The 22,056-nt window shown below is 53.8% G+C and overlaps 4 protein-coding genes across 21 annotated transcripts in view; 2 read left to right on the top strand and 2 right to left on the bottom strand.

Moving 5' to 3' along the window:
• POLR1C (RNA polymerase I and III subunit C) overlaps window positions 1–4,451 on the bottom strand; it is a 43,028-nt gene extending 38,577 nt beyond the window's left edge. For 2 of the 5 annotated variants that reach the window (XM_037745338.1, XM_017547381.2), the window contains exons 1-8: window positions 4,299–4,450; window positions 4,100–4,171; window positions 2,076–2,183; window positions 1,682–1,814; window positions 1,344–1,463; window positions 1,105–1,257; window positions 782–931; window positions 507–623 (exon numbers count right to left, since the gene is read on the bottom strand). In XM_037745338.1, the coding sequence (XP_037601266.1) occupies window positions 507–623; window positions 782–931; window positions 1,105–1,257; window positions 1,344–1,463; window positions 1,682–1,814; window positions 2,076–2,183; window positions 4,100–4,171; window positions 4,299–4,367 (922 nt within the window). In that variant the 5' untranslated portion in view covers window positions 4,368–4,450. Of the gene's footprint in view, window positions 1–29; window positions 367–506; window positions 624–781; window positions 932–1,104; window positions 1,258–1,343; window positions 1,464–1,681; window positions 1,815–2,075; window positions 2,184–4,099; window positions 4,172–4,298 lie in introns of those variants that run through there. The other 3 variants (XM_017547377.2, XM_017547380.2, XM_017547378.2) reach the window with 3 other exon arrangements.
• A 40-nt stretch (window positions 4,452–4,491) lies between these two features.
• On the top strand, window positions 4,492–8,952 carry YIPF3 (Yip1 domain family member 3). Of its 4 annotated transcripts, none has more exons than XM_017547382.2 (9): window positions 4,492–4,752; window positions 5,360–5,557; window positions 5,730–5,836; window positions 7,141–7,186; window positions 7,323–7,415; window positions 7,578–7,709; window positions 7,906–8,019; window positions 8,217–8,340; window positions 8,465–8,946. In XM_017547382.2, exons 1-9 carry the CDS (start codon window positions 4,672–4,674, stop codon window positions 8,611–8,613), a joined length of 1,044 nt encoding a protein of 347 aa, XP_017402871.1. In that variant the 5' UTR covers window positions 4,492–4,671; the 3' UTR covers window positions 8,614–8,946. The 4 variants fall into 4 exon arrangements, with proteins under 4 accessions (XP_017402871.1, XP_017402874.1, XP_017402872.1 ...); XM_017547383.2 differs by having other exon boundaries at window positions 4,499–4,752; window positions 5,268–5,557; XM_017547384.2 differs by having other exon boundaries at window positions 4,511–4,752; window positions 5,265–5,557.
• Window positions 8,953–10,434: 1,482 nt separating this feature from the next.
• On the top strand, window positions 10,435–13,805 carry LRRC73 (leucine rich repeat containing 73). Its single transcript, XM_017547386.2, has 6 exons — window positions 10,435–11,256; window positions 11,860–12,020; window positions 12,363–12,485; window positions 12,847–12,947; window positions 13,096–13,318; window positions 13,466–13,805. Exons 1-6 carry the CDS (start codon window positions 10,985–10,987, stop codon window positions 13,534–13,536), a joined length of 951 nt encoding a protein of 316 aa, XP_017402875.1. The 5' UTR covers window positions 10,435–10,984; the 3' UTR covers window positions 13,537–13,805.
• Window positions 13,806–14,272: 467 nt separating this feature from the next.
• TJAP1 (tight junction associated protein 1) overlaps window positions 14,273–22,056 on the bottom strand; it is a 29,010-nt gene continuing 21,226 nt past the window's right edge. For 6 of the 11 annotated variants that reach the window (XM_037745328.1, XM_037745327.1, XM_037745329.1 and 3 more), the window contains 8 exons: window positions 21,639–21,816; window positions 19,704–19,732; window positions 18,794–18,955; window positions 18,411–18,477; window positions 18,141–18,170; window positions 17,266–17,373; window positions 17,070–17,153; window positions 14,273–16,075 (listed from right to left, as the gene is read on the bottom strand). In XM_037745328.1, coding sequence (XP_037601256.1) covers window positions 14,978–16,075; window positions 17,070–17,153; window positions 17,266–17,373; window positions 18,141–18,170; window positions 18,411–18,477; window positions 18,794–18,955; window positions 19,704–19,732; window positions 21,639–21,737 — 1,677 coding nt within the window. In that variant the 5' untranslated portion in view covers window positions 21,738–21,816 and the 3' untranslated portion in view covers window positions 14,273–14,977. The remainder of the gene's footprint in view (window positions 16,076–17,069; window positions 17,154–17,265; window positions 17,374–18,140; window positions 18,171–18,410; window positions 18,478–18,793; window positions 18,956–19,703; window positions 19,733–21,638; window positions 21,817–22,056) is intronic. The other 5 variants (XM_037745336.1, XM_037745335.1, XM_037745331.1 and 2 more) reach the window with 4 other exon arrangements.

Here is a 22,056-nt window from a genome sequence, read left to right as displayed (position 1 = left end):
AAAAAAAAAAAAAAAATAGTCTCAAAAAGTTTTTGTTTGGACATAAGTTTATTTACATCTAAGGCCTTATAAAGGCCTAAAAGTCTCATTCTATGGCACATTTAACAAAATGTATTGATTAAAAATAAAGCTAGAATTGTCCCAGAAAACTCAGGATCCCGAGTCACACTGGGCTCTCTGTACAGCAGTCCTGTAGGGTAGGTCCATCAGAACCCAAAGCTTCAGCTTGCTTCAGGAGCATCCAAGCTCAGTCCATCTGAACAGCATCTAGCTCATCCAAGAAGCGCCGGCACTTCCCCATCAGTACTTTGATGGCTTCACTCACCAACACGTCTGGTGGCAACACTCCTGTTGACTCAACAGAGACTGGGGACCAAAGAGACACTTTAGCCTGGGCAGGGCTTGCCTGTAGGAAGCCCCTGTTATTCATAAACTTTACAATTAGACTGGAAGGAAGCTGCAGCACCAAAGAGCATTGCCCACCCATCTCACCAATTCATACTCACAGATATAATGATCTCGAACCCGGGCAAGCCTCACAGCCTTCTTTAGTTTCTCATTCCGGAAGATTTCTCTGCTGAAGGTATCCAGCCGGGGATTGGCAACTCTGGCTACCTTTTTACCTAATGAGAACAAACCATGTTTTTTGATTCTTTTTTCTAATTTGCCACTTGGTAGCAGCAAACCATGTTACACTTTTAGGAGCCCACAGTTCTTATTTGTCACCTTCAAAGATAATACGCTTTGTGTCCTTACCTGAACAGCATCCCAAATACTATACCTTGGACTTCCTGCACCTCAATAACACCAGGTGAGAAGCACCTGCTCAACTCCTCAGCTGCCTCCCCTTCCACAGGCTCAAGCAGGGTGATGTCTGGCAGGAGCCTGTAACTGGCTGTTGCCACTGGTGAAAACTTGGCATGGTCTTTGCCTGGAGGGGAAGAAGGAAAATCTGCCTATAGGAAACCCTTCTTCATTCTTCCTAAGCTACTTACAGCAAAAAACATAATCCTGTTGGCTTTCTATCTACCGGGAATATCTCGGCTGAGTTCCTTAGTCCGTTGGCCCCACTGCCCTTCCCAGGAAGGCCCACAGGGTTCTCACCAATGCCCTTGACACAGTGCATTAGCAGGTCAATTTCCTGGCCAGGCCGTAGCTGAGCGATGAGGATATCATCATGCACTGGTCGGATAGTGCCCTCTGGGAAGAGATCAGCCTGGTTCCCCAGGGGGATCCATGTCATATGCCTAGTATACACTGCAGGAAAAACGTGTCAGAACGTCTCAGTCCTTAAAACTAGCAGCCACCCAGAGGTGGCTCTTCCTCGCTCTACCACTACTTACCTTTGTGGTTCGTGTACAGTTCGTTGGGGTCAGAGGAATCTTTAGCAGCATGAGGGTTCCGAGTACATCTGACTTGAAGACGAAACTGTAGAGTGTCTATCTCTGTGCCTTCTTCGTCTCCTGCACCAACGGAGGGAGCTCTTAAGAACTAGTAAATATCTGAGTGCCAGCACTATGCTGAATGCTTTACATGTTTCCCATTTAATTATCTTGGCAAGCTTGGGAAGACAGGGCAAGTGTTCTCACAGATGAAAAACACTGATGTACTTACCCAATGTCATAGTCAACCAGGATTTAAACCCAGACAGTCCACTTCTCCCAAAATTTCATTTTCTCACCTTGGTTCCGATACTCAAAAAGACGGGGATCAGCAAGAATGGGAATGAGCCCCAGACGGTGAGCAAGGATCTCATCCTGAACAATGGATGTGTTGTTGTACACCAGGACCTTCTCCACAGCCATAGTTGGCACCTGCCCAAGGAAAAAGAATCACTTATCGGCAAAAACCCAATAGACCCCTTACCTATCCCCACAAACTCCAACCTCCAGAGGTAGGTAGCTAGCTCTCTTCCTAGAATGTAATGAGAAATTTACAAAGAAGGAGAAGATAAAATCCTTAGCCAGGAAAACTCCAGGAAAAATAAGAAGGGAAGGACAGCCTGACAAGTAACACTCCAAGTGTCAGTGCAGTTCCCAAAGCAAATCCAACCTTGTCACCATGCCTGCCAATACCTCAGCTAATAGAATTCGTCGAAAAGCATTGGCAATGGCTGCATCAATTCCCACCATGTCAAACTCCAGTGAGTTTTCATCCATGTGTACCACATCCACACGGAAATTCTAGAGGGACAGGAAAAACATTAAGTGAAGCTGCTCTCTTTGTAATAGCTCTTTATACCTCCCCCTCAGATGATTCCAAGTATTATCCACTCATCCAAAAACCACCCTTTGCCCAGATGTCCCTTATTAAATGTTCTTTCTCGCCCAGTGCTTGCTTTAGTTTCATGAAAAGTCTCCATTTTTGTCTTCCATTCATTAAAACCCTATCTAATATGGCTCCCAACCAAACCATCCACAGAAGATATTCTACTAAAGAAAAGAAACCCACCACATGGCTTAGTCATGCTGACACTAGACAGTCCTCTTACTAGACTTCTGTTACGCCTGGCATTGATTAAAAAATCCCCTCCTGGATGGGCGCAATGGCTCATGCCTGTAATCCCAGCACTTTGGAAGGCCAAGGCGGGTGGATCACAAGGTCAGGAGTTCGAGACTGGCATGGTGAAACCTCATCTTTACTAGAAATACAAAAAACTAGCCGGCCATGGTGGTGTGCACCTGTAATCCCAGCTACTCAGGAGGCTGAGGCAGGAGAGCTGCCTGAACCCAGGAGGCAGAGGTTGCAGTGAGCCGAGATCCTGCCACTGCACTCCAGCCTGGGCGACAGAGACTCCATCTCCAAAAAAAAAAAAAAAAATCCCCTCCTTTTTTGAACTATTCTCCTGGTTTGATTCTGAGCTCCATTCTTCCTTCTCTGATGATCAACAACTTCCGCCCATCTCTAAAATCTACCAGGTTCTTGTCTCTCTCCCAGGTGACCTTAACCACACTAACGGTTTTAGCAACTATTTGTGCTGACAACTCCCAAAATTTTATTTCCCTTCTGATCTCATTTCAAACATGCAGTCTTCTAGCCTGCTAGATTTCTCCATATGCAGGAAAGAATGCATCATCATTCCTGTTCCCCAGACCCAATGCATCAAAGCAGTTCCCAAGCCAAAACGTCCTTTTATGCTATCCCAACAGCCTTTACCAAAGCAATCACAAATTTACCTATTCTTCCTTTGCTCTATTTCTACCATCAGTCTTAGTTTAACCTCAGCTTCACTTACAACAGATCTGCCTGCTCCATATGATCCTCTTCAAACTCATTCCCTCCCAGCTATCAAGGTTGCAAATCTAATCATGTCTGCTTAACTATTCAAGCTCCCTATCATCAACAGTGCCCAAGACACACTTCAATCTTGCCTACCACTAGTGTCAGAACTGCTTGGACATTCCCGGAGCACACTTCACACCATAATTTTTTTGATGAAAAAGCATTAACCTTTTTCATTGTTCATACTTTATTCCTTGTATCAGCAGGTTAAAAAAAGTAAAATTTTCCCAAGCACAGATTTATAGATCATGCTTATAAGCTGCACACAAAGTTCAGTTGCATAAACAGTAACATTCAGTGATCTATTTAAATGCAATTTTAATCCTTATTTTAAGCTAAGTGAAACAGTAATAGACTAAATAGACTAAATACACACAAAACCTGTATATCCTCAACTTCACTGACTTGAAACTCAAAGCCTTCCTAATTTAACTCCTGTTCTTTACTTACCGTTCGAAGCTCAATTCAGATGTTCCCTCCTCAAGAAATGTTAAGTACCTCTGGGTCCCTCTTCCTGGTCTCAGCATAATGCTCCCCACACCAATCCTGCCATCTTCATAGCTATCAACCACCTTTACCATATTACACTAGATTCACTTGTTTATACCACCATTCCTCAACAAGACTGAACATCTTGTTTGCAGAACTGGGTAGAAACCGTGTCTAACTTGGCCTGTAAACGGAGCGTCTACCACAATGCTCAACAAAGTTACAAACTGAGCGACCCCCAAGAGCAGCTTCTGAGACAGACACAGGCTGCTCAGATCACAGGGTCTGGCCCTCATAACCCTCCCCGGACAACTCCGGCCCCACTCACCTTCTCGAAGCGTTCCTGGTCCCAGGCATCATCATAACCGGAATAGTTACCGGGAAAGTCAGTGGTATGGACCTAGAGCAAAGGGATGAGTTTGTCCACGAAGGGAGAGTGAGCCTATGGCTTCCCCCACGCCAATCCTAAGACCCATCCCTGTTCCGCTGTCATTCTTCCCGCCTGAGCTCAATGCCACAAGTCTTACATTGCGAACTCCAAACTCCCCTAGAACCACGCGGCTCCGCATTTCTTCCACTGCTTGAGCAGCCGCCATGTTCAATCTCCCCAGAAGACTAGAGGCTCTAGCTGGCGCGTGCGTTCTAGCAGCACAGCTCCATCTCCGTGGCAACGCACCGCCTCCTGGAATCTTAAATATCGCGATACTGTCCTCCGCCTCCATCCACGTCCCCAACTTCCGGAAGTTGATTTTGTCCAAACATCCGGGTTTCTCCTTTTTGTGTTCCGGCTGATCCCACCTCTCCTCGACACGGGACCTCTCCTTTCCTGGAACTCCCATCTCGCACACTCCTCCGAGCGCGGGGCTAGCGTGGGCTTCAGGACGGGAGCCCTCAAGGGACATGGCAACTACAGCGGCGCCGGCCGGCGGCGCCCGAAACGGAGCTGGCCCGGAATGGGGAGGGTTCGAAGAAAACATCCAGGTAATGGCCCCAAGGCACCAGATGTCAGCAACCCGAGGGCCGGCGATGTCCAGAAGTGTCCTGGGGATTCTCCCTCGGGGCCTGGAAGTTCGCTCCATTTGCAAAACTGCCTTCTTTGGGCCTTGCACACAAACTGAAAGGGCCAGACTAGTCTACTACTCTAGCCTGAGGATCTCGGGTCTCTGGGCCCGCCCGAGGCGTTAGGAAGAACGTATTCTTGGAACAAGTTAGGAGGTTAGTCGGGGTCAGGCATAGAGTGGGGTTGGGTGGGATTCACTGGCACTCACTGAAAACATACTGTGGTCATAGTTTTGTTTGAGGCTTTGGAAAGAAATGGATACTTTTTCAACCTTTTAGTCTTTGATAGATAAGGTAGGAGAGAGACTTGAATGGAAGACTAGTAGGTTTCCCAGGCTAGAAAAGATAGTCAAGGCTATAAATCAAGCGTTCTGAGAGCAAATGAGGGGGAATGGAGTGGCATGATCTGTAGTGATTCCAAGCCGTATCCTCAGCAGTGGAAGAACAAAGCCCTAAGCCCTGGGATGAGCAGAGGACTTAATGGATGGAACAGAAAAGTCCTGCACTCTAGGAGCCATTGTCTTAACAGGGCGGAGGCTCAGCTGTGATTGACATGGAGAACATGGATGATACCTCAGGCTCTAGCTTCGAGGATATGGGTGAACTGCATCAGCGCCTGCGCGAGGAAGAAGTAGACGCTGATGCGGCTGCTGCTGAAGAAGAGGATGGAGAGTTCCTGGGCATGAAGGGCTTTAAGGGACAGCTGAGCCGGCAGGTGGCTGATCAGGTAAGCAAGATGGGATCCCTGCAGGTGGAAAAGTAAACCTAGGTATGTCCCATGTTCTGGAGTTGGTATTGGTGATGTTTGCCCCAGGTTGTCCTGGTAGAAATCAAATGGAAAATAGGCAACAGGGTCTAATGCCAAGAGTTCCACAATACCTGTGCCCATCTTCCTTCAGATGTGGCAGGCTGGGAAGAGACAAGCCTCCAGGGCCTTCAGCTTGTATGCCAACATCGACATCCTGAGACCCTACTTTGATGTGGAGCCTGCCCAGGTGCGAAGCAGGTGAGGAGCCTTCTCTTGAAGAAGCTTCCCTCTTAACACCTACTCCTTCATGCACTCTACAATCAGATTTCAAGCCCTGTGCTCTAGTGGGCTCCCCCTCTTTGTGACCTCATCACCTCTCATCACTGCACCTGTCACTGAACACAAATAATCATAACACACCGCCTTCCTCCTCATTTCCATCTAGCCGACTACTCATCTTCCCTCAAAACCTACCTCAGATGTCACTTCCCCTGTTCCACATTCCTCAATCCCATCCCCAGTTTGTTCTCTCCTGGTGTTCCTATAGAACTCTGCACTTGCCTCCAACAGACAGCACTTCAGCACTGCTATCCTTTCTTATTCCTGGAATTTTCCCCCCAGAGCAGGCTCTATCTTGTTTATCTTTTTATTCCCAGCACCAGAACAGTCTCTGAACCAGAATATCAGGGCATAGTTTTTGAGTGACTTTTCAAGAACTAGATTTAATCCTGGCTTGTTTTATTTGTTGTTGTTCATCCTTTAATCAGTGCTAAGCAAACACCCAGGACCACTCAGCAAGTATTTATTAAGCATTTGCTCTGTTGCAGACCCTATGCTAATTGTATCTGGTTCAGTGGTGAAGAGGGATGGGAGCCTTGCTCTTGAGTGCAATCACAGTACAGTCCTCATGCTATGATGGGGCACACGGGAGCGATATGTGAGCCATAGCAGGTTGGTGGGTGGGACAGGACAGGTTTCCCAAAGGAAGTAAAATCTAGGTAAAATCCAAGGTATGATTAAGAGCTAGCCACTTGGTGGGGTTGTGGGGGGAACGGTGACTGAATTTTCTTACCACTTCACATATGTTTTTCAAGAAAATGCTCGACAGTGCCTGGAGGCACTCTTACTGTTCCCTCAGTAACACCTTTCATTCTAAACCTTCCATCTAGCTGACTAGACCTTTCCCAGGGCTTCCCCATTACAGCCTTGAATTCTGGGTACTCTCTGCTGAGGTCTGCCTGTCTTTTCAAGGGGAGACGGGGAGACAGATACATGGTCAGGCCCTCTCTGAAGGCCTAGCAGGGCTGAGTTCTCCACATAGCTGCTGTTTCAGTCAGCTAAGTTTCAGAGGGTTAACCTTCCTGGAAGTAATTTTAGGAGCAAGGAAATGGTTCCCTCATTCCCTGTATATCTTTACTACCCTGTTCTCCCCTGTCATCCAACATGTCCTCTAGGCCAGGCCCCAATCCCTGGAGTTAGAGATGAGTAACATTCAGGCCTCGCCCTCCAGAACCTCATGGCCTAGTGCTGCCTCTGCTTTCATCTCTCCTCTCCTCTCTCAGGCTCCTGGAGTCCATGATCCCTATCAAGATGGTCAACTTCCCCCAGGTGAATAGAGGGTGGCATGTCTGGAGAGCCAGGGGAGGCACCAGGGCAGAGGGTGGGACCACCAGGCAGAGCCTGGGAAGGTATAAACACACAAGCCATTGTACCCTCCAGCCTGAATGAGTTGGTATATTGACAGAAAATTGCAGGTGAACTCTATGGACCTCTCATGCTGGTCTTCACACTGGTTGCCATCCTACTCCACGGGATGAAGACATCTGACACTATTATCGTAAGCAGGACAGAGGACTTTGGGTGGGGGGGTGGCTGAAGTAGGTTGAAAGCTGCCTGAGGACACAATGGTGACATGAGATAGGAACAGCCCCTGTGGAAGACCCTAGGTGAGGCTGAGCTCAGAAGCCTCCTAGGACTAAGTAGAGCCTTCACCCCACAGCGGGAGGGCACCCTGATGGGCACAGCCATTGGCACCTGCTTCGGCTACTGGCTGGGCGTCTCATCCTTCATTTACTTCCTCGCCTACCTGTGCAACGCCCAGATCACCATGCTGCAGATGCTGGCACTGCTGGTAAGGAGCCTGGCATGGTGGTAGGCAAGGGTGATGTTAAAAAGAGTAGCCAGGCCTTGGTCTGCATCTGTCCTGGGGCCCCAGAGCCTGGAATGGGTGGAGTGGGCCAATGGACCATCTGTTTCCCAGGCTCCCTATGAGGGGTCAGAACCAGTCCAACCTGAGTGATTTTCCTTTCCACTGTCCTCCTTCCCAGGGCTATGGCCTCTTTGGGCACTGCATTGTCCTGTTCATCACCTATAACATCCACCTCCATGCCCTCTTCTACCTCTTCTGGCTGTTGGTGGGTGGGCTGTCCACAATGCGCATGGTAAGCTGGGCAAGAGGCTTCCAGGGGTGGGCTGTCCTCCCAGGGAGCTGGGGAAGACAGCCTGGAGCGGTCCATCTCACAAAGAGCCCTAAATAGGAGGGAGGGGCTCAAAGAAGGTTCTGCCCTGGGTGGGGTTGTCTTGTACCCACTTCTCACTTTGGAGCCAGGCCCTTTGAGCTATATTTTCGTGTCCCTAGGTAGCAGTGTTGGTGTCTCGGACCGTGGGCCCCACACAGCGGCTGCTCCTCTGTGGCACCCTGGCCGCTCTACACATGCTCTTCCTGCTCTATCTGCATTTTGCCTACCACAAAGTGGTAGAGGGTAAGTGGCAGGAAGGCCTGGGTGGGGGAGAATGGGAAAGCAGCTGTCTAGGGCAAAAGGCAGGATATGATGTCCAGTGGCCTGGCCCCATCTGACCCTCACTCACCTTCCATCTTCCTTTCAGGGATCCTGGACACACTGGAGGGCCCCAACATCCCACCCATTCAGAGGGTCCCCAGAGACATCCCTGCCATGATCCCTGCTGCTCGGCTTCCCACCACCATGCTCAATGCCACAGCCAAGGCTATTGCTGTGACCCTGCAGTCACACTGACCCCACCTGAAATTCTTGGCCAGTCCTCTCTACCACAGCTGCAGAGAGGAGGAAGACTAAAGGACAGTCCTGATGTCTCTCAGATGGGGTCTGCAGCTGCCACTGAGCTGTAGCTGCTTAAGTACCTCCTTGATGCCTGTTGGCACTTCTGAAGGGCACAAGGTGAGGAACTCCTGGCCAGGACTGCAAGGCTCTGCAGCCGGTGCAGAAAGTGGGTCAGCTCCTCTGAGACCCCCTCACCACCTACCCCTTCCTTCCTCTTTATCTCTCCCACATTGTCTTGCTAAATATAGACTTGGTAATTAAAATGCTGATTGAAGTCTGGAACTGCAGCGCTGATCCAGTGGTCCTCCCTGTTACCCTACTTCCTCTATGCTTTCCTGCTCTGTCAGCCATGGTAATGTTATATGTTCCCTTCATATCCTCAACCAGCAGGATAAAGGTGGGACAGGCCAGACTACAGAGAAGGCAGTGATTGAATATGGAACCTGCCCCTGAGGGCAGGGGACACCTGACCCATGAAGGGGCAGGGAGGCATCAAGCACAAAAACCATAAGCCTGATTGAAAGTGTACCCAGCTTGAGTCTGCATTCGGCTGCACTCTTGGGAAACCAATGAAGCAGTGACAATTGGACAAAACATCCCGACTTAAACCCTGTGTCAAAACAAGGAGAATCTTTCGCAGCTGGGCACTGTGGGCATAATTTTTCTGTGGAGCTCATAATTGAAGCCAAACTTGGCTTTGCCCTGGTGGTAATGGAACCAGCTCCTTTCGGTTTTTCTGTCTTTCCTCTTAAAACCAACCATCACTCCTAACAGCGCCACCCCACCACCACCACGTCTTTTATCTGCTCTGCTTAGTAAGTTAATTCAGGTGGCTAAGAGGGAATAGGGCCTTTGACCTCCCTTCACTACATTGAATATTACGTTTTATGGAAAAGAATCCTCTCCTAGTAAATCTGGGTCAGCAGCATCTAACGCTCCTAACAAAGGGACTAACAGAAAGAGGTGCCGCCCTTTATCTGTCCTGTATTAACACAAACTAGGCCCCCACCACCCTGGCCAGTGGACAAAGTTGTCACAGCGCTTCCTGTACCGTGCCGTGTGGCCCAGCCGCCTTCACGTCCTCACCGCTGCTCCAGGGCCCTGGCCCTGGCCCCTCCTTTGTATTGGCTACCCCAGTCTCGCGGCATGGACACACCCTCAGACGTCAACAGTGCTCTGCGCACCTGGAGAAGGTGTGGCACCAGGACCTTGCATCTATCAGGCTCCCCTGCCCTAGGGACCCTCTGGGGTTCTCTTGTCCCCAGCAACTCCGGCTGGCTCTGCCCAGCCGTGGCCCCTGGGGCCGTCCTGGTGAGGCCGCCATTTTGGCGAGGAGCAAGCGGGGAAGTCCCCGTGGGCCGGGATCCCCACTCACGCTGCGCCTCGCGTCACGGGGGCGAGGTGGGGCGAGGTGCGTATGAAAGTGCCTTGGGGCCTTCCAAATACGAAGGGAACAGGGTCCTGGATCGTGGCGAGGGTTTGGACCTTAGGAACCGGGAAGGACTGGAGAATGGGCAGAAAAAGTGGTAACTGTCCAACACCATCTCCACGTGGCGTGCCTTCATTCCGCTCCCCGTCAGCCCTCCCCACCCTGCCCGTCCCAGGCCTCAGCCCTGCCGCCTTCCTTCTGCCAGCTGGCTGACCCCACTACCAAGGGGAGAGCGGCCTATCGCTCCCAGCTCCCTGCCCCGAACCGCCCCGTGGGCGCGTGGGCCGGCGTGGCCGTGGCCGTGGCCGGGCAGGGGGCGGGGCGAGCGGCGGTGACGCGGCCGTTGCCATGGAAACCCGCCGCCCGCTCGCGCGCTGGAGCCGGAGCCTTAGCTGCCGCCCGCCGCCCGCCTGGGGCTCTCTCTGCCAGCCGTGCGGCCAGGCCCGCGGGGTGGTCGGGGGAGCCGGGCGGCAGACAGGGAGGGAGAGGGTACGGCCTCCCAGCCGGGACCGGTAAGCCGAAGGCCCTGAGCCGCTGCCGCCAGGACCGCGAGCGACAAGGACGAGCGCGGAGCAACGTCTGCCGGCCCCTGAAACGCGCGCCCGGCCCAACGCCCAGACACTGACCGTTCGGGCCGCCCCCGCCCCAGCACGGCCCCACCTCAGCCCGACCAGCGCCCTGGACGCCTCCGCACCTCGGGTCGGCTCCGGCTCCGTCCCGATCGCTCTTCGCCAGCGCCGCAGCCTCCGCCTCTGCCACAGCCTCCGCCTCCGCCCCGAGTCCCGCTCCGCCCGCGACCCCGGCCGGGACCCTGACCCCGGCCCTATCCCCGGCCCTGCCCGCGACCCCGCCAACCTCCGCCCAGGCGCCGGCCCCAGCGGCCCAGCCGAGGGCACGATGCTGCCCAGCTCCATTCAGATTTCGGGGGAGCCGCTGTCCGGAGCCGAGGTGCGGGACATCTGCCGCGGCCTGCGCGACAACGCCGTGCGCCTGCTCTCACTGCGCGGCTGCCGCCTCTGCGACCGCGACTTCGGCCGCATCTGCCGGGCCCTGGCCGGGGCCACGTCCTTGGCGCAGCTCAACCTTAACCTGGGCGTCGTGTCTAGCCCCAGTCGCATCAAGCAACTGGCCGAGGCTCTGCGGACCAACCGCTCCATCCAGTCCCTCTTGTGAGTGCGCCCCCTCGCAAGGGGGTCCCGGGCACTGCACCCCTCCATGCACTCCCCTGCCACCTCCTGTTTCTCCACACTCCTTCCAGTACCATCCTACCTTCACATACCTTATGCACACACTCCGTGCCTCGGCGCATGGCTTCACAACACCCTCCAAGCAGACGCTTGGAATTTGCACGCGCGACCCCACCCGAGGTGGGATTCCCACCCCTTCCTGACATGAGGTAGGGGCCGTACCTCCCCACCTAATTACCTGCATTTACTTCTCTGGGGCAGCTCTTAGGTTCCCAAGAGGGAATCCGCCCATGGGGATGAGAGCCCTGCCCACTGCAGAATTCCAGTCCACCACCCACCCACCCCTTCTCTGCCTCTCCCTGTGCAATGTCCTGGATCCCAGTCCCTGCCCCAGAAAACCAAACCGAATTCTCCTTCTACTTGTATTTCCTGAGAATCTAGAACTTTCCTTCTCCTTTTCCGGGCCTCTCAAGTGCTGTGACTGAGTGCCCTCCCCATCCCTAGGGCTGACAGAAGTGAAAGTGCCCTTCCCCGTGTAGGTTGGGCTGAAGCCTGCAGTAATCCTGCTCTCTCACTCCCCTCCAGCCTGCATGGGAGCCCCCTGACAGATGCGGGGCTGGCCTTGCTGAACCCAGCCCTGGCCCTCCACCCTGCCCTCGTGGCTCTGGACCTGGGGGACTGCATGCTGGGTGATGAAGCCATCAACCTCATCTGTGGCCTCCTGCCCCCAGATGGGGCCAAATCTGGTGAGCAGGGCCCTGCTCAGGGCTTGGGCTAGTGTGGCAGTGATGAACATGGAAATGCAGAGAGAAGGGGGTGTGGCCCAGAGCCGAGAGCTCTGATGATGTGGGTGAGAATGTCTTTCTAATCCTCTCAGGAAGGGGCAGGACACGGGGTGGCATGGAAACTCAGGAATCCAGGCAGGCTGGGGCAGGCAGGGGAGGCATGGGTCTCCTTAATGCTCTGGAACGCTATGGGAGGTGAGGCAGTGCCCAGCCACTAAGACACAGGGACACAGGGACGGTAGGGAAGGGCTTGAGGAGGGCTTAACCCTCCCTATTTTGGTTTCTTGCTATGATGCTGCCCAGGCTTGAAGGAGCTAACGCTGAGTGCCAATCCTGGCATCACCCCTAAGGGCTGGAGCCGCCTCGCCATTGCCGTGGCCCACAGCTCCCAGGTCCGCGTCCTCAATCTGGATTACAACCCCCTGGGTGAGGCTCAAGAACACCCCCTTGGGTTCTCACTGCCTCATGCCCCATCAGTTGGTATGGCAACCCCTACACTGGGAGAGGGAAGAGAAAGGAGAGCCCCCAGGAATCAAGGAGGTAGCTTTGTGGAGGACCAGGTGACCAACAAGTAGATCGAAGCATCAGTCACCACCCAGCCCTAACTTGCTTCATGCCTTTCACTCACCAATCACAATGATCCCTTCCTGACCACCACCAGTTGTCCATGTTTCCTGGCCAGGGGTTAGTATCTAAAGTTGTTAAGGCAATGGGGAAGCTATCTGTAAGGATTAGCAGGCATGTGCGTAAATGCATATGAATGTGTGCATGTGTGTTGTCTCCCCAGGTGACCATGTGGCAGGAATGCTGGCTGTAGCTGTGGCCTCCAGCCGTACCCTAGAGGTCCTAGACTTGGAGGGCACGGGGCTCACCAACCAGTCAGCCCAGGTGGGAAGTCATCATGTTTGGGAACGGCCAGGGGATGGGGTGGAGGTTAGCCTACATTGTCTGCTGACATACCTAAGGGGTGGCAGGTTGGGGTCCGAGGACCTGCCTTAACTGCGTTCATCCTTTTCCATATTCTTCCCCACCTCAGACCCTGCTGGACATGGTAGAAAATTACCCCACAGCTTTACGGAGCCTGGTGTTGGCTGAGAACAGCATTAGCCCAGAGCTGCAACAACAGATCTGTGACCTCCTCTCTGAGGGAGAGGAGGAGGAGGAAGTGGCAGGAGGGGCTGGCGACACCCAGGAATGGGAGAGAGGGCGGGAGCCTGCTGCCCACCAGAGGGGCAGCAGCTCCTGGATGTGCCCCAGCGGTAAGAACCCAGAGGGGTGATCAGAGCCAGGTCTGGAAGAGGCTCGGGACAAGGGAGAGTGGGTGTGGCAAACTTCGTCTCTCACTTATTTGTGGTCCCCAGTGGAGGAAGGAATGGCGGTCTGAATACCCCTCTGCCCTTCTACAGATCCCAGCTCTAAGATGGTGCTAATGACGTCAGGACTAGGGGACAGTCTGTTGGCTGAGACCGAGATGTGACTCTCCACTGGGCTTCGGCACGCCATTTCGCTTGTCTATGTCCTGAGCACCTTGCCCTAGATATCGGGCCCTGGGGCTTGGGAGGAAACTGGGGTCAGGGGCTTTATGGGGCTCTGGCAGTTCCTGGCAGTGTGGTGGGAAGGAAGCTCTGGAAGCTGTGACTGAGCAACAACCTTGGGGGGGGGCACTTAAACCCAGGGCAATACCTTTGAATTTGGCAGCTCTGACTGCAACCCGCTGGCTCGGAAAAGATTTTATGAACTCCACAACCTGGCGTGTGGCTGTAGTCACTGGGGGCCGGCAGTAGGGGAGGAGCTGGAACTACCACTAAGCACCACTAGGGAGCAGTAGCATCCCACAGCCCAAGTTCCAGGCTGCATGCACGGGTCCAGACTCAAAACAGGCCAGGCCCGAAGCCTAAGACCCTGGCCTCTGGGGCAACACATTACACAAGCACCATAAAGATCTGGTTCCTGCCTCCGAGGGATGACTCAGAGACCCTACTAAGGTTACTTAAGGTGCCCCCTCGCCCTGATGCTCTGTGCCGAGGGAAACCCTAGGCAGAGTGGGGCGAGGGGGAGTCAGTAGCAGAGTAGGATGAGAAAAGAACTGGGAATACTCTAGCCCTCTTTGCTGTGACAGTAGTGGCCATCTTCTCAAAAAAAAAAAAAAAAAAAGAACTGGGAATACTCACAAATAGGGAGATGGGTGGGAGAGGGAAGGTCATTAAGACAAGTTAGGCCATACCAGTAAAATAGTTTTATTTGATTTTAAAATAGTCATCAATGTGAAAATTTCCCAAAGCTGGGAGTAACAGTCTAGAGCCAAGGTTGGGGAGGGGGGGCAGGCCTCACCCAGAGCCCAGCTTGAGGCCCCTGAACCCCACCCTCCCAGAGGGAGGGAGGAAACAGCTGAGGGGAGCCCTGAGTCAGTCCTCTCCCTCATCCCCCATCCCCGAGGCCAGCTGTGCCAGGCCCCCTGAGGGCAACAGCTCATGCGGAGGATTGGGGGAAAGGAAACAGAAATGAGGTTAGTAACTCCAGCAACATCCCTCGCAAAAATAATAATAATAATAACAAAGCTTGTGACTATGACAGGAGGTTGGAAGATGAATACTGATAAACGCCTCAGCTCCCCACAACAGACCAGTCTGGGCTGGGTTGGGCTGATTGGAGGAAAGGTGTTGAGACCGAACTGCGCATTACCTCTGGAGAATAAATATTCTACGAAAAGGGGAAAACCATGAGGCCAGCTGCTGTGGTTAGTAAACGCAGCTGACAGGCCTGGTGTGGCCCACCACCCAACCCCACCCACACAGGAAGCAGCTGTGCAGGTCTGGATAGGGACAAGGTCAAGGGCTTGGACTGGGGACCCTGAGCTGAAAAGGTGTGGGGCCTCCTTGCAGTCCCAGTGCAGCAATGGCAGGAAGGCTGGCAGGGGCCTAGTTGAGCAGGTTGCCCTGCTCCTGGGCCTGGGTCAGGCTGTCCTTGCGGTGCAGGTGGTGGACCCCCATCCTCTTGGGGCTGCGCTGGGGGCGGCTGGAGCTGGGGAGTGGCCAGGCCCTGCCTTCGGTGTGGGAAGTGCCAGGCCCCTCCTCTGTGCCACTGTTAATGGGCAGCAGACTCTGGCGCTCTTCCTCAAGGCTGATGGGCAGGTTCAGCTCTTCTTCCTCCTCCCTTGGAAAGCCAGAGTCAGGTTCTGTGGGTAGCAAAAGCTCCTTCTCTTCAGGTTGGGGAGAAGGTGCCTGGACCATGTCATCTCTGTCAGCAGGGCTATGGGCAAAATGGCGCTGCAACTCAGGGAGGGCATCACGTCCAAAGGCTGTGCGCTGGGCCACAGCAGCAGGTGGCGGAGTACGGTCCACAAATGCCCGCTGCCAGCTGGCCAGCAGGTCCTCTTCAGAGCTGGCTGAGCTGGCTGGGGCACTGAGTGCTGGGGGCGCTGGGCTGGGCTGGTGGTGGGGTGAGGCCTGGGCTGAGGCAGGGGTGCTGGGCACTGGGCTAGGGCGGCCCCGCTCACTCCCCTCCTCCACCAGGCTCAGCGAAATGGCCTGGCGGGTAGCGTAAGTGCAGTTGGGCAGGGGGCTATTGCGGGGGATCCGAACCTTATCCTCAGAGAACTCTATTACCCTGCGGCCAGGATACAGTGGGTGTGGTGGAGACGGGGTTGGGTAGGGGCTCAGCTTCTCAAAGGCTGGTAGAGGCAGCTCTTCCTCCGGGGAGCCCCCAGCATTACTCAGAGAGTGGCACTCTCCATTGGGTTGGGGGGTGGGGCTGCCAGGAGCTGGAGGACTGGCTGGGTCACCTGGGACACCCTCACTCATGTCCACATGCACAAAGACATCCTCAGCCAAGGGGCGCCCAGCGCTACCTGACTGGGCTGAATTCAGCAGCAGAGACTCTGGCTTCTCTAACACTCGGGCAATGACCGAGGTAGGCACCACAGCCCCTGGGGCTAAGCTGGGGGCAGGACCTGGGCTGGCGGCCTCCTGACCACTATGGAGGTGTTTCCGAACCATGTCCTGTAGCTCACAGGGCAGCTGAGGTAAAAGAGCAGGAAAGAGAGACATCAGTGATCACAGCCAAAGACAACTTGACTCATGGCGAAAGTAATGGCTCCCACGTTTAAGTACCTGTGTGCTCAGCACTCTGTTACCTCCTGTTCTTAGAGCATGCCAGTGTGTATGCCCTCACTTCACAGACACACAGGCCCAGCAAGGGGAAGATAACTTGAAGCTTTTGATTAATGGCCAGGATTTAAACCCAGATCTGCTGCCGATGCCTGCATGTTCCCAAACTTCCATCTCCCAGCTTCTGTCCAAACCATACTTAAGTTTGGAGAATCTGTGTAGACCAGTGGCCTTAGAAACACCTCTGCTTCTGCAGGCCAATCAACCTTGGGCCTGAAGATCTGGGGTCATTTACACCTTGAGGTAACACTATCAGATGGGCCAAATCCTCTCTAAGTACTTTTTGAGCAGATAGCTCTGACCACCCTCTCCTTCCTGCCTGGGATCCTCTGTCTCTGTCTCTGTTACAGAAAGCAACAGGGCAGGCCCCCTAGAACTAGTGATGGGCCCTTGATGGTACACAGGACACCAACCAGTGGCAGAGTTGACTGGCTTGAGAGGTGACATGGAGGCAAGAGGAGGGCAAAGTGGAAAGGGGAGTTAAAAACAGGAGGACAAGGCCGAGGCGGGTGGATCACGAGGTCAAGAGATTGAGACCATCCTGGTCAACATGGTGAAACCCCGTCTCTACTAAAACTACAAAAAATTAGCTGGGCATGGTAGTGCGTGCCTGTAATCCCAGCTACTCAGGAGGCTGAGGCAGGAGAATTGCCTAAGCCCAGGAGGCGGAGGTTGCGGTGAGCCGAGATCGCGCCATTGCACTCCAGCCTGGGTAACAAGAGCGAAACTCCGTCTCCAAAAAAAAAAAAAAACAGGAGGACAGAGGTGCAGAAACTGTGGTTAGAGGAGTCCTACAGTGGCCGGAATGGTCTACGTGGGCAGGGAGTAGGTGTGTTCTACTCACATCGGCGAACTTGTGGTTTCGGAAATGGGACTTGTTGCACTTGAGAAGCTGCACAGCCAGGTTGCAGTCCAGCCGGTACCGCTCCTATAGACAGAGCTGCTTCAGAGCCCAGCTCAGCCCTTCCCAAGGGAGCAGGGCCGGCCCAGGACAAAGCGAGCCCCAGGTGGGGAAGGCCTAAGCAGTGAAGCACACATACGTTGAGCTCTTCCAGCTTGTTGATGGTGTTCTTGGCATCCAGCAGCTTGTTGGTCAGCTCCACGATCTCCCAGTCCAACGTCTTCCTATCCATCTCAGCCTTCTTGATCTGAGGCACAGACTTGTGGTTAACCCAGCCCAAACCCCAGCCAGCCCTTCCTCTCCCTCCACCTCCTCCCATCCTGAAAACACAGGTGCAAGGGCAGCCAAGGCAGACAGAGCAGAGACAAACGATGGACAGACAGAAGGAGACTGGGCATCTCTCCCGCTCTCTGGACTGGCTGTGGGGTGGGGGCTTTCTTAGCATGACCTCCTGCCACCTGGGCCCAGGACACAGGCAGTATAAGAGCTGTCCATCCCCTGAGGTTCCAGAGGCTCTAGGCACCAGGCAAGGCAGCTGGTACCTCAAAGGCAGTAACTGCAGGGGGCTGAAGCCTCCTACGTGTGCAGCTGTTTGCAGCATCAGGCTAGGAGAGGGAAGACGGAGCAGGGCTTGGTGGCAGCCAGGGGTACCTCATTGAGCAGGGAGCAAGCTGCTGGCTCAAAAGTAGCCTTCTGATCTCCAGCCCAGGGACTGGATCTGCAGCCTCCCCTCCCCACCCACAGCCTGGGCTTGCTGCCACTGCAGCCAAGCAGCTTTGGGTGTTCAGTGGAGACATCAATCAGTACCTCTGCCAGAGCCAAGGGCAGAGCAGGTTAGGCTCCCCAGCTCTCTCCTGGAAGGGAGGCACTGACTACTAAACGGGCCTCACACAAGGAAGAGAAAGGAGTGGGTGTACTCAAGGGGCAGAGGGTAATAGCCAGGGTCCACAATTCTAGATCTCAGCTGAAGAGGAGGCCAGGGCAAGGGAGAAGACACACAAACTCAGACGCAACTGCAAAAATCCAGCTGTGGCTAAGAGAGGCCTGAGAGTGCAGCAGCAACGGTGGCAGCATGAAGGGGAAGACGAGGAAAGAAGAGAAACAGTGTGAGCATTAAGACAGTCTTGACTTGCAGAGCACACTGCGGTCCCCCGACCACTGCCCCATCCCACCATCTCCCCCACCGCCAAGCCCCAGGGCAGAGTGGCATTCCCCTGGCCATTCCTGGCCTCCTGCTATGCTATGAGCATAGTGCCCACCAAGCTGCCCTCCTGGATGGATTACCAGGGTGTGCAGCTTGTCTTCCAACTCCTGGTTGGTCCGCTGGGAAGCCGTGTAGCTGTTCTGCAGCCTGAAAATGGATAATACAAGGCACATCCCTGGGTCAAGATCCTGTCCTTCAGGCCCTGTTCAGTCTCTCTGATAGGGGATCTTGAATGTGTCATTCTCCCTCAAGAATTTCTAATCAGAATCAGATGATCTCTGAGGCATCTTCCAGCTAACCTCCTATGAAGGGGGAGGCTGTGTGTGTGTGTGTGTGTGTGTGTGTGTGTGTGTCCTCTCATTCCCGTGTGTGTGTGTGTGTGTGTGTGTGTGTGTGTGTCTGGCCAGCCTCTCATTCCCACGTGTGTGTGTGTGTGTGTGTGTGTGGCCTCTCATTCCCACACCTGCGGAACTTATCCTTAAACTTGTCCAGCTCTTCGCGGCTCTGGCCCAGCTCCAGCTCCAGGCAGTCCTGCCCGATTTCCAGCTCACGTTCCAGGGCCTCAGTGCGTCTAGTGGCCGAGGCCAGGCGCCGGCGAAGCTCTTCATTTTCCTGCTGCAAGAGCCTGGCAGGGTGTTGAGGGGGTCAAGGGCAGAGGGGTATCAGAGATAGAAGGACCTGCCTTCAAGCTCCAGCCTGGGCTCAGGAAGGAAGGCATGACATGAGGACAGGCAACCAGGGGCAGGGAAACTCCTGGAGTCTCAGCCTGAGTCTAGGGCAGCATATTCTATAGGCCTGCCGGCCCGGGGAACACAGCCTGGGTTGGAGGGTTGGGGTGGGAGAGGGGATGGTAGGGAACAGTCCAGCCTCCCTTCACTATTAGAGAATGAAAAGACAGAATTGAGGGTAGGGATATGGCTCCCAGCCTTTCTCTGGTTACAGCCCATGTCAGCCGGCCACCAGGCCGCCAGCTCCAGTTTCCCCACTGCACAATCAGGCTTCTCCATTATTCATCTCTGGGAAATCCAGCCCAGCACTGCCCTCCTCTCCAGAGGCCTCATGTGGCTAAGAAACGGCTGCAGGGTAGCAGCTGGTACAGGAGCCAGCAGCTGCGGAAGGGATCCTTAGCAAGAAGAGCAGCCCCCTCAGAGCCATTCACCTCCTGATTCTAGGCTCTCTCAAAGCCCATGGAATAATAAAATCCCATTTTCCAGAAAAAATATCCACAACATCAAAACTCCTCCCAGAGTCCCTAAAACGACCCATCCCAACCTTTACTTCTACCTAATCCAAGGAAAAGTACAACTGTACCAACAGTCTAGCCTGGAGGACAGAGATGACGCAGGGCAGTATCTCAGGTAGCAGATACTCACTTCATCCTTTCTGCGTCAGTCAGGGGTTCCCAAAAAAAAAAAAAAAAAAAAAGAGGCTTGAGGCTCAGCTCTGGACCACTAGCCCCCTGGTTGCCTCATCCTCCAAAAAGCCATGAAAAGGCTCAGGTGTGAAGCCCAAAGACTCTCACAGCAGAAGGCGGCTATGGGGCTCTCTACAGATGGAAGCAATTCAGTAATGCTGGGACAAGCCTTGATTACCCTCTTCCATGTCAACCAGAAGATTCCAGAACCTCTTCCAACCTTCACCCTTCATCCTAAAGCCATTTTCAAGTAAGTCCTGGCACCCAAGCTACCTCTCCCCAGGGGCAGAGACAGCCTCTCAGCTGTTCACTCAGCTCCTGGTGGGCCCTGTCTCCTGTTTCCACACAGGCATGGCAGAGACCTTCCAGAAAAGTGAAGTCAGGCTGAACTATACACAAGAGTTCTGAGCTCTGATGAAGCCCTCAGCCTTGGGAGGAAAACAAAGGCAGAATGAGGACCTTGCAGAGGCTCAGGAGGAACAAGTGCATGGGAGAAGAGGGTTAATCCTGACTGAGGGGAGGAAGGGTCTTGTCTGGCTTTTAACCTCCTGCCCCATCTTCCTCAAACCCCTATGGCGGTCATGGCTCAAGCGTCAAGTTCAGCCCACTACAAAGCAGAGCAGGCCCATGCTACGGTGAGAGGGAAACATCAAGGGGCCTATTCTACATGAAGCTGACTGCTTCAGAAGTACAGTCTCAGGCAGAAAATGGAGGTAGGTGGCCTCCTTTTTCCACTGACTTTGACAACTGGATTTGACCTGATTCTACTGCATACTAGTTATACAACCTTCACCTCACTGAGCCTTAGTTCCCTCATTTATAAAACTGAGGTAATGCTCGCTGAGTAGTGCCTAGCATAATAGCTGGCATCTTAATTTAATGTTCCCTGAACTGAAATGAGCAAGTCATGGCTTTTCTACCTTGAATTTGACTAAAGCAGGCTACAGTATGCCTGATGCTCAGCAGTTGCTGTGTCTCACATTCTTTCTTTCTTCTTTCTTTTCTTTCTTTCTTTTTTCTCTCTCTCTCCTCTCTCTCTCTCTTCTCTCTCTCCCTCTCTCTCTCTCAATCTCTCTCTTTTTCTTTTCTTTTCTTTCTTTATTTTTAAGATGGGGTTTCACCATGATGGCCAGGCTGGTCTTGAACTCCTGGCCTCAGGTGATCCACCCACCTCGGCCTCCCAAAGTGCTAGGATTACAGGCGTGAGCCACTGTGCCCGGCGATCTCATGTTCTTTACATGTGCTCCATGCACTGCGACCAGGTGGAGACATGGCTGCAAGGGCAGTAAAGCACTGTGGCCCTTGTTTCCTCCTGTGAGTGAGGTTAATGGGGGAGGACAGCCAATGTTTTGCAGCTGACTATAGGCCTCTGAAGAGCAGGGCCTGGACCTAACAGTTCCTGGCAAGGAGTGCATATTCAACAAATGTCAGCCAAACAAAGCAAAGCTAGAGGAAGAGCCGGACGTCCTGGGGACAATGAAGAGCAGCTGCACTGGTGGGAAGTGATAGTAGCACTGCCTCCTGATATGCCCCAAAGGGACCACAGGTTGAAGGCTCTCCTTCACTATGGAGGACCAGAGTCCCAGCCACCAGCAGGTTAGGACTTCTTAGTCTGCTGGGCTGCCTCTTGTAGGGAGAATACCGTATGAGATCATTTCTGCTAAGCTACAAGACTCAGGGGTTCCCTGACATGTGGACATATACTCACAGACAGTCCCCCATGAGCCTACATTGCCACCACCTGCACTGCTGTGGCTAGGAGACCTCGGGCCTACAACAGCAAGGCCCACTCTCACCCCAACTCGGGACCGGAAGCTCAGGCAAAAGTCAGCCATACACACAGCCTCAGGGGCTTTGCCTCTGCCAGTCAGGCTCGGGTACCAGTCTTGCTGACCTCCTGCTCAAGCCGGGATCCAGGAATTTCTAGTCGCAGCTCCCGATGCTCCGGCGGCGCCTTACGGTAGGGTTTCTTAGTAGGGGCGGCACTGGTCATTCTGGGGTGGGACAGCCCCTCCAGCTGCTGAGGGGGAGCAAGGAGGGAGGCTCAGAGATGTGGCCAGGAGGACTCTGGACTGAGAAAAAAACAAAGATGGTGAAAGGGGGCATAGGTTGAAGCCACCACACAGGCAGATAGACCTGGGCCATTACTGGAGTCACTAGAAGGGCTGGACTTAGGCATGTCAGTCCCCATAGGTCAGAGGAGTGCTGGGGGGAACAGATAGGTGGGAAAGGCAGGGCCTACGGCCAGAGCACCTAGGTTCTAAGAGTGGGGCAGGAAGCCTGAAAAGCAGCCCACCACTCTCCTCATCACT

Source organism: Cebus imitator, unplaced genomic scaffold, assembly GCF_001604975.1.
Source record: "Cebus imitator isolate Cc_AM_T3 unplaced genomic scaffold, Cebus_imitator-1.0 Scaffold197, whole genome shotgun sequence".
In the NCBI taxonomy this organism is placed as follows: Eukaryota; Metazoa; Chordata; class Mammalia; order Primates; family Cebidae; genus Cebus; species Cebus imitator.
Note: the sequence above shows the minus strand (reverse complement) of the source record. Positions and strands in the feature narration are given on the sequence as shown.

Bases quoted from the DNA above. Each gene is read 5' to 3' on its own strand.
- LRRC73 (XM_017547386.2), top strand. From the start codon at position 10,985: ATGCTGCCCAGCTCCATTCAGATTTCGGGGGAGCCGCTGTCCGGAGCC. The intron at 11,257-11,859 runs GTGAGTGCGCCC...ACTCCCCTCCAG, and splicing joins CGCTCCATCCAGTCCCTCTT to CCTGCATGGGAGCCCCCTGA. The intron at 12,021-12,362 runs GTGAGCAGGGCC...GATGCTGCCCAG, and splicing joins CCCAGATGGGGCCAAATCTG to GCTTGAAGGAGCTAACGCTG.
- YIPF3 (XM_017547382.2), top strand. From the start codon at position 4,672: ATGGCAACTACAGCGGCGCCGGCCGGCGGCGCCCGAAACGGAGCTGGC. The intron at 4,753-5,359 runs GTAATGGCCCCA...TTGTCTTAACAG, and splicing joins GGTTCGAAGAAAACATCCAG to GGCGGAGGCTCAGCTGTGAT. The intron at 5,837-7,140 runs GTGAGGAGCCTT...CTCCTCTCTCAG, and splicing joins CCTGCCCAGGTGCGAAGCAG to GCTCCTGGAGTCCATGATCC.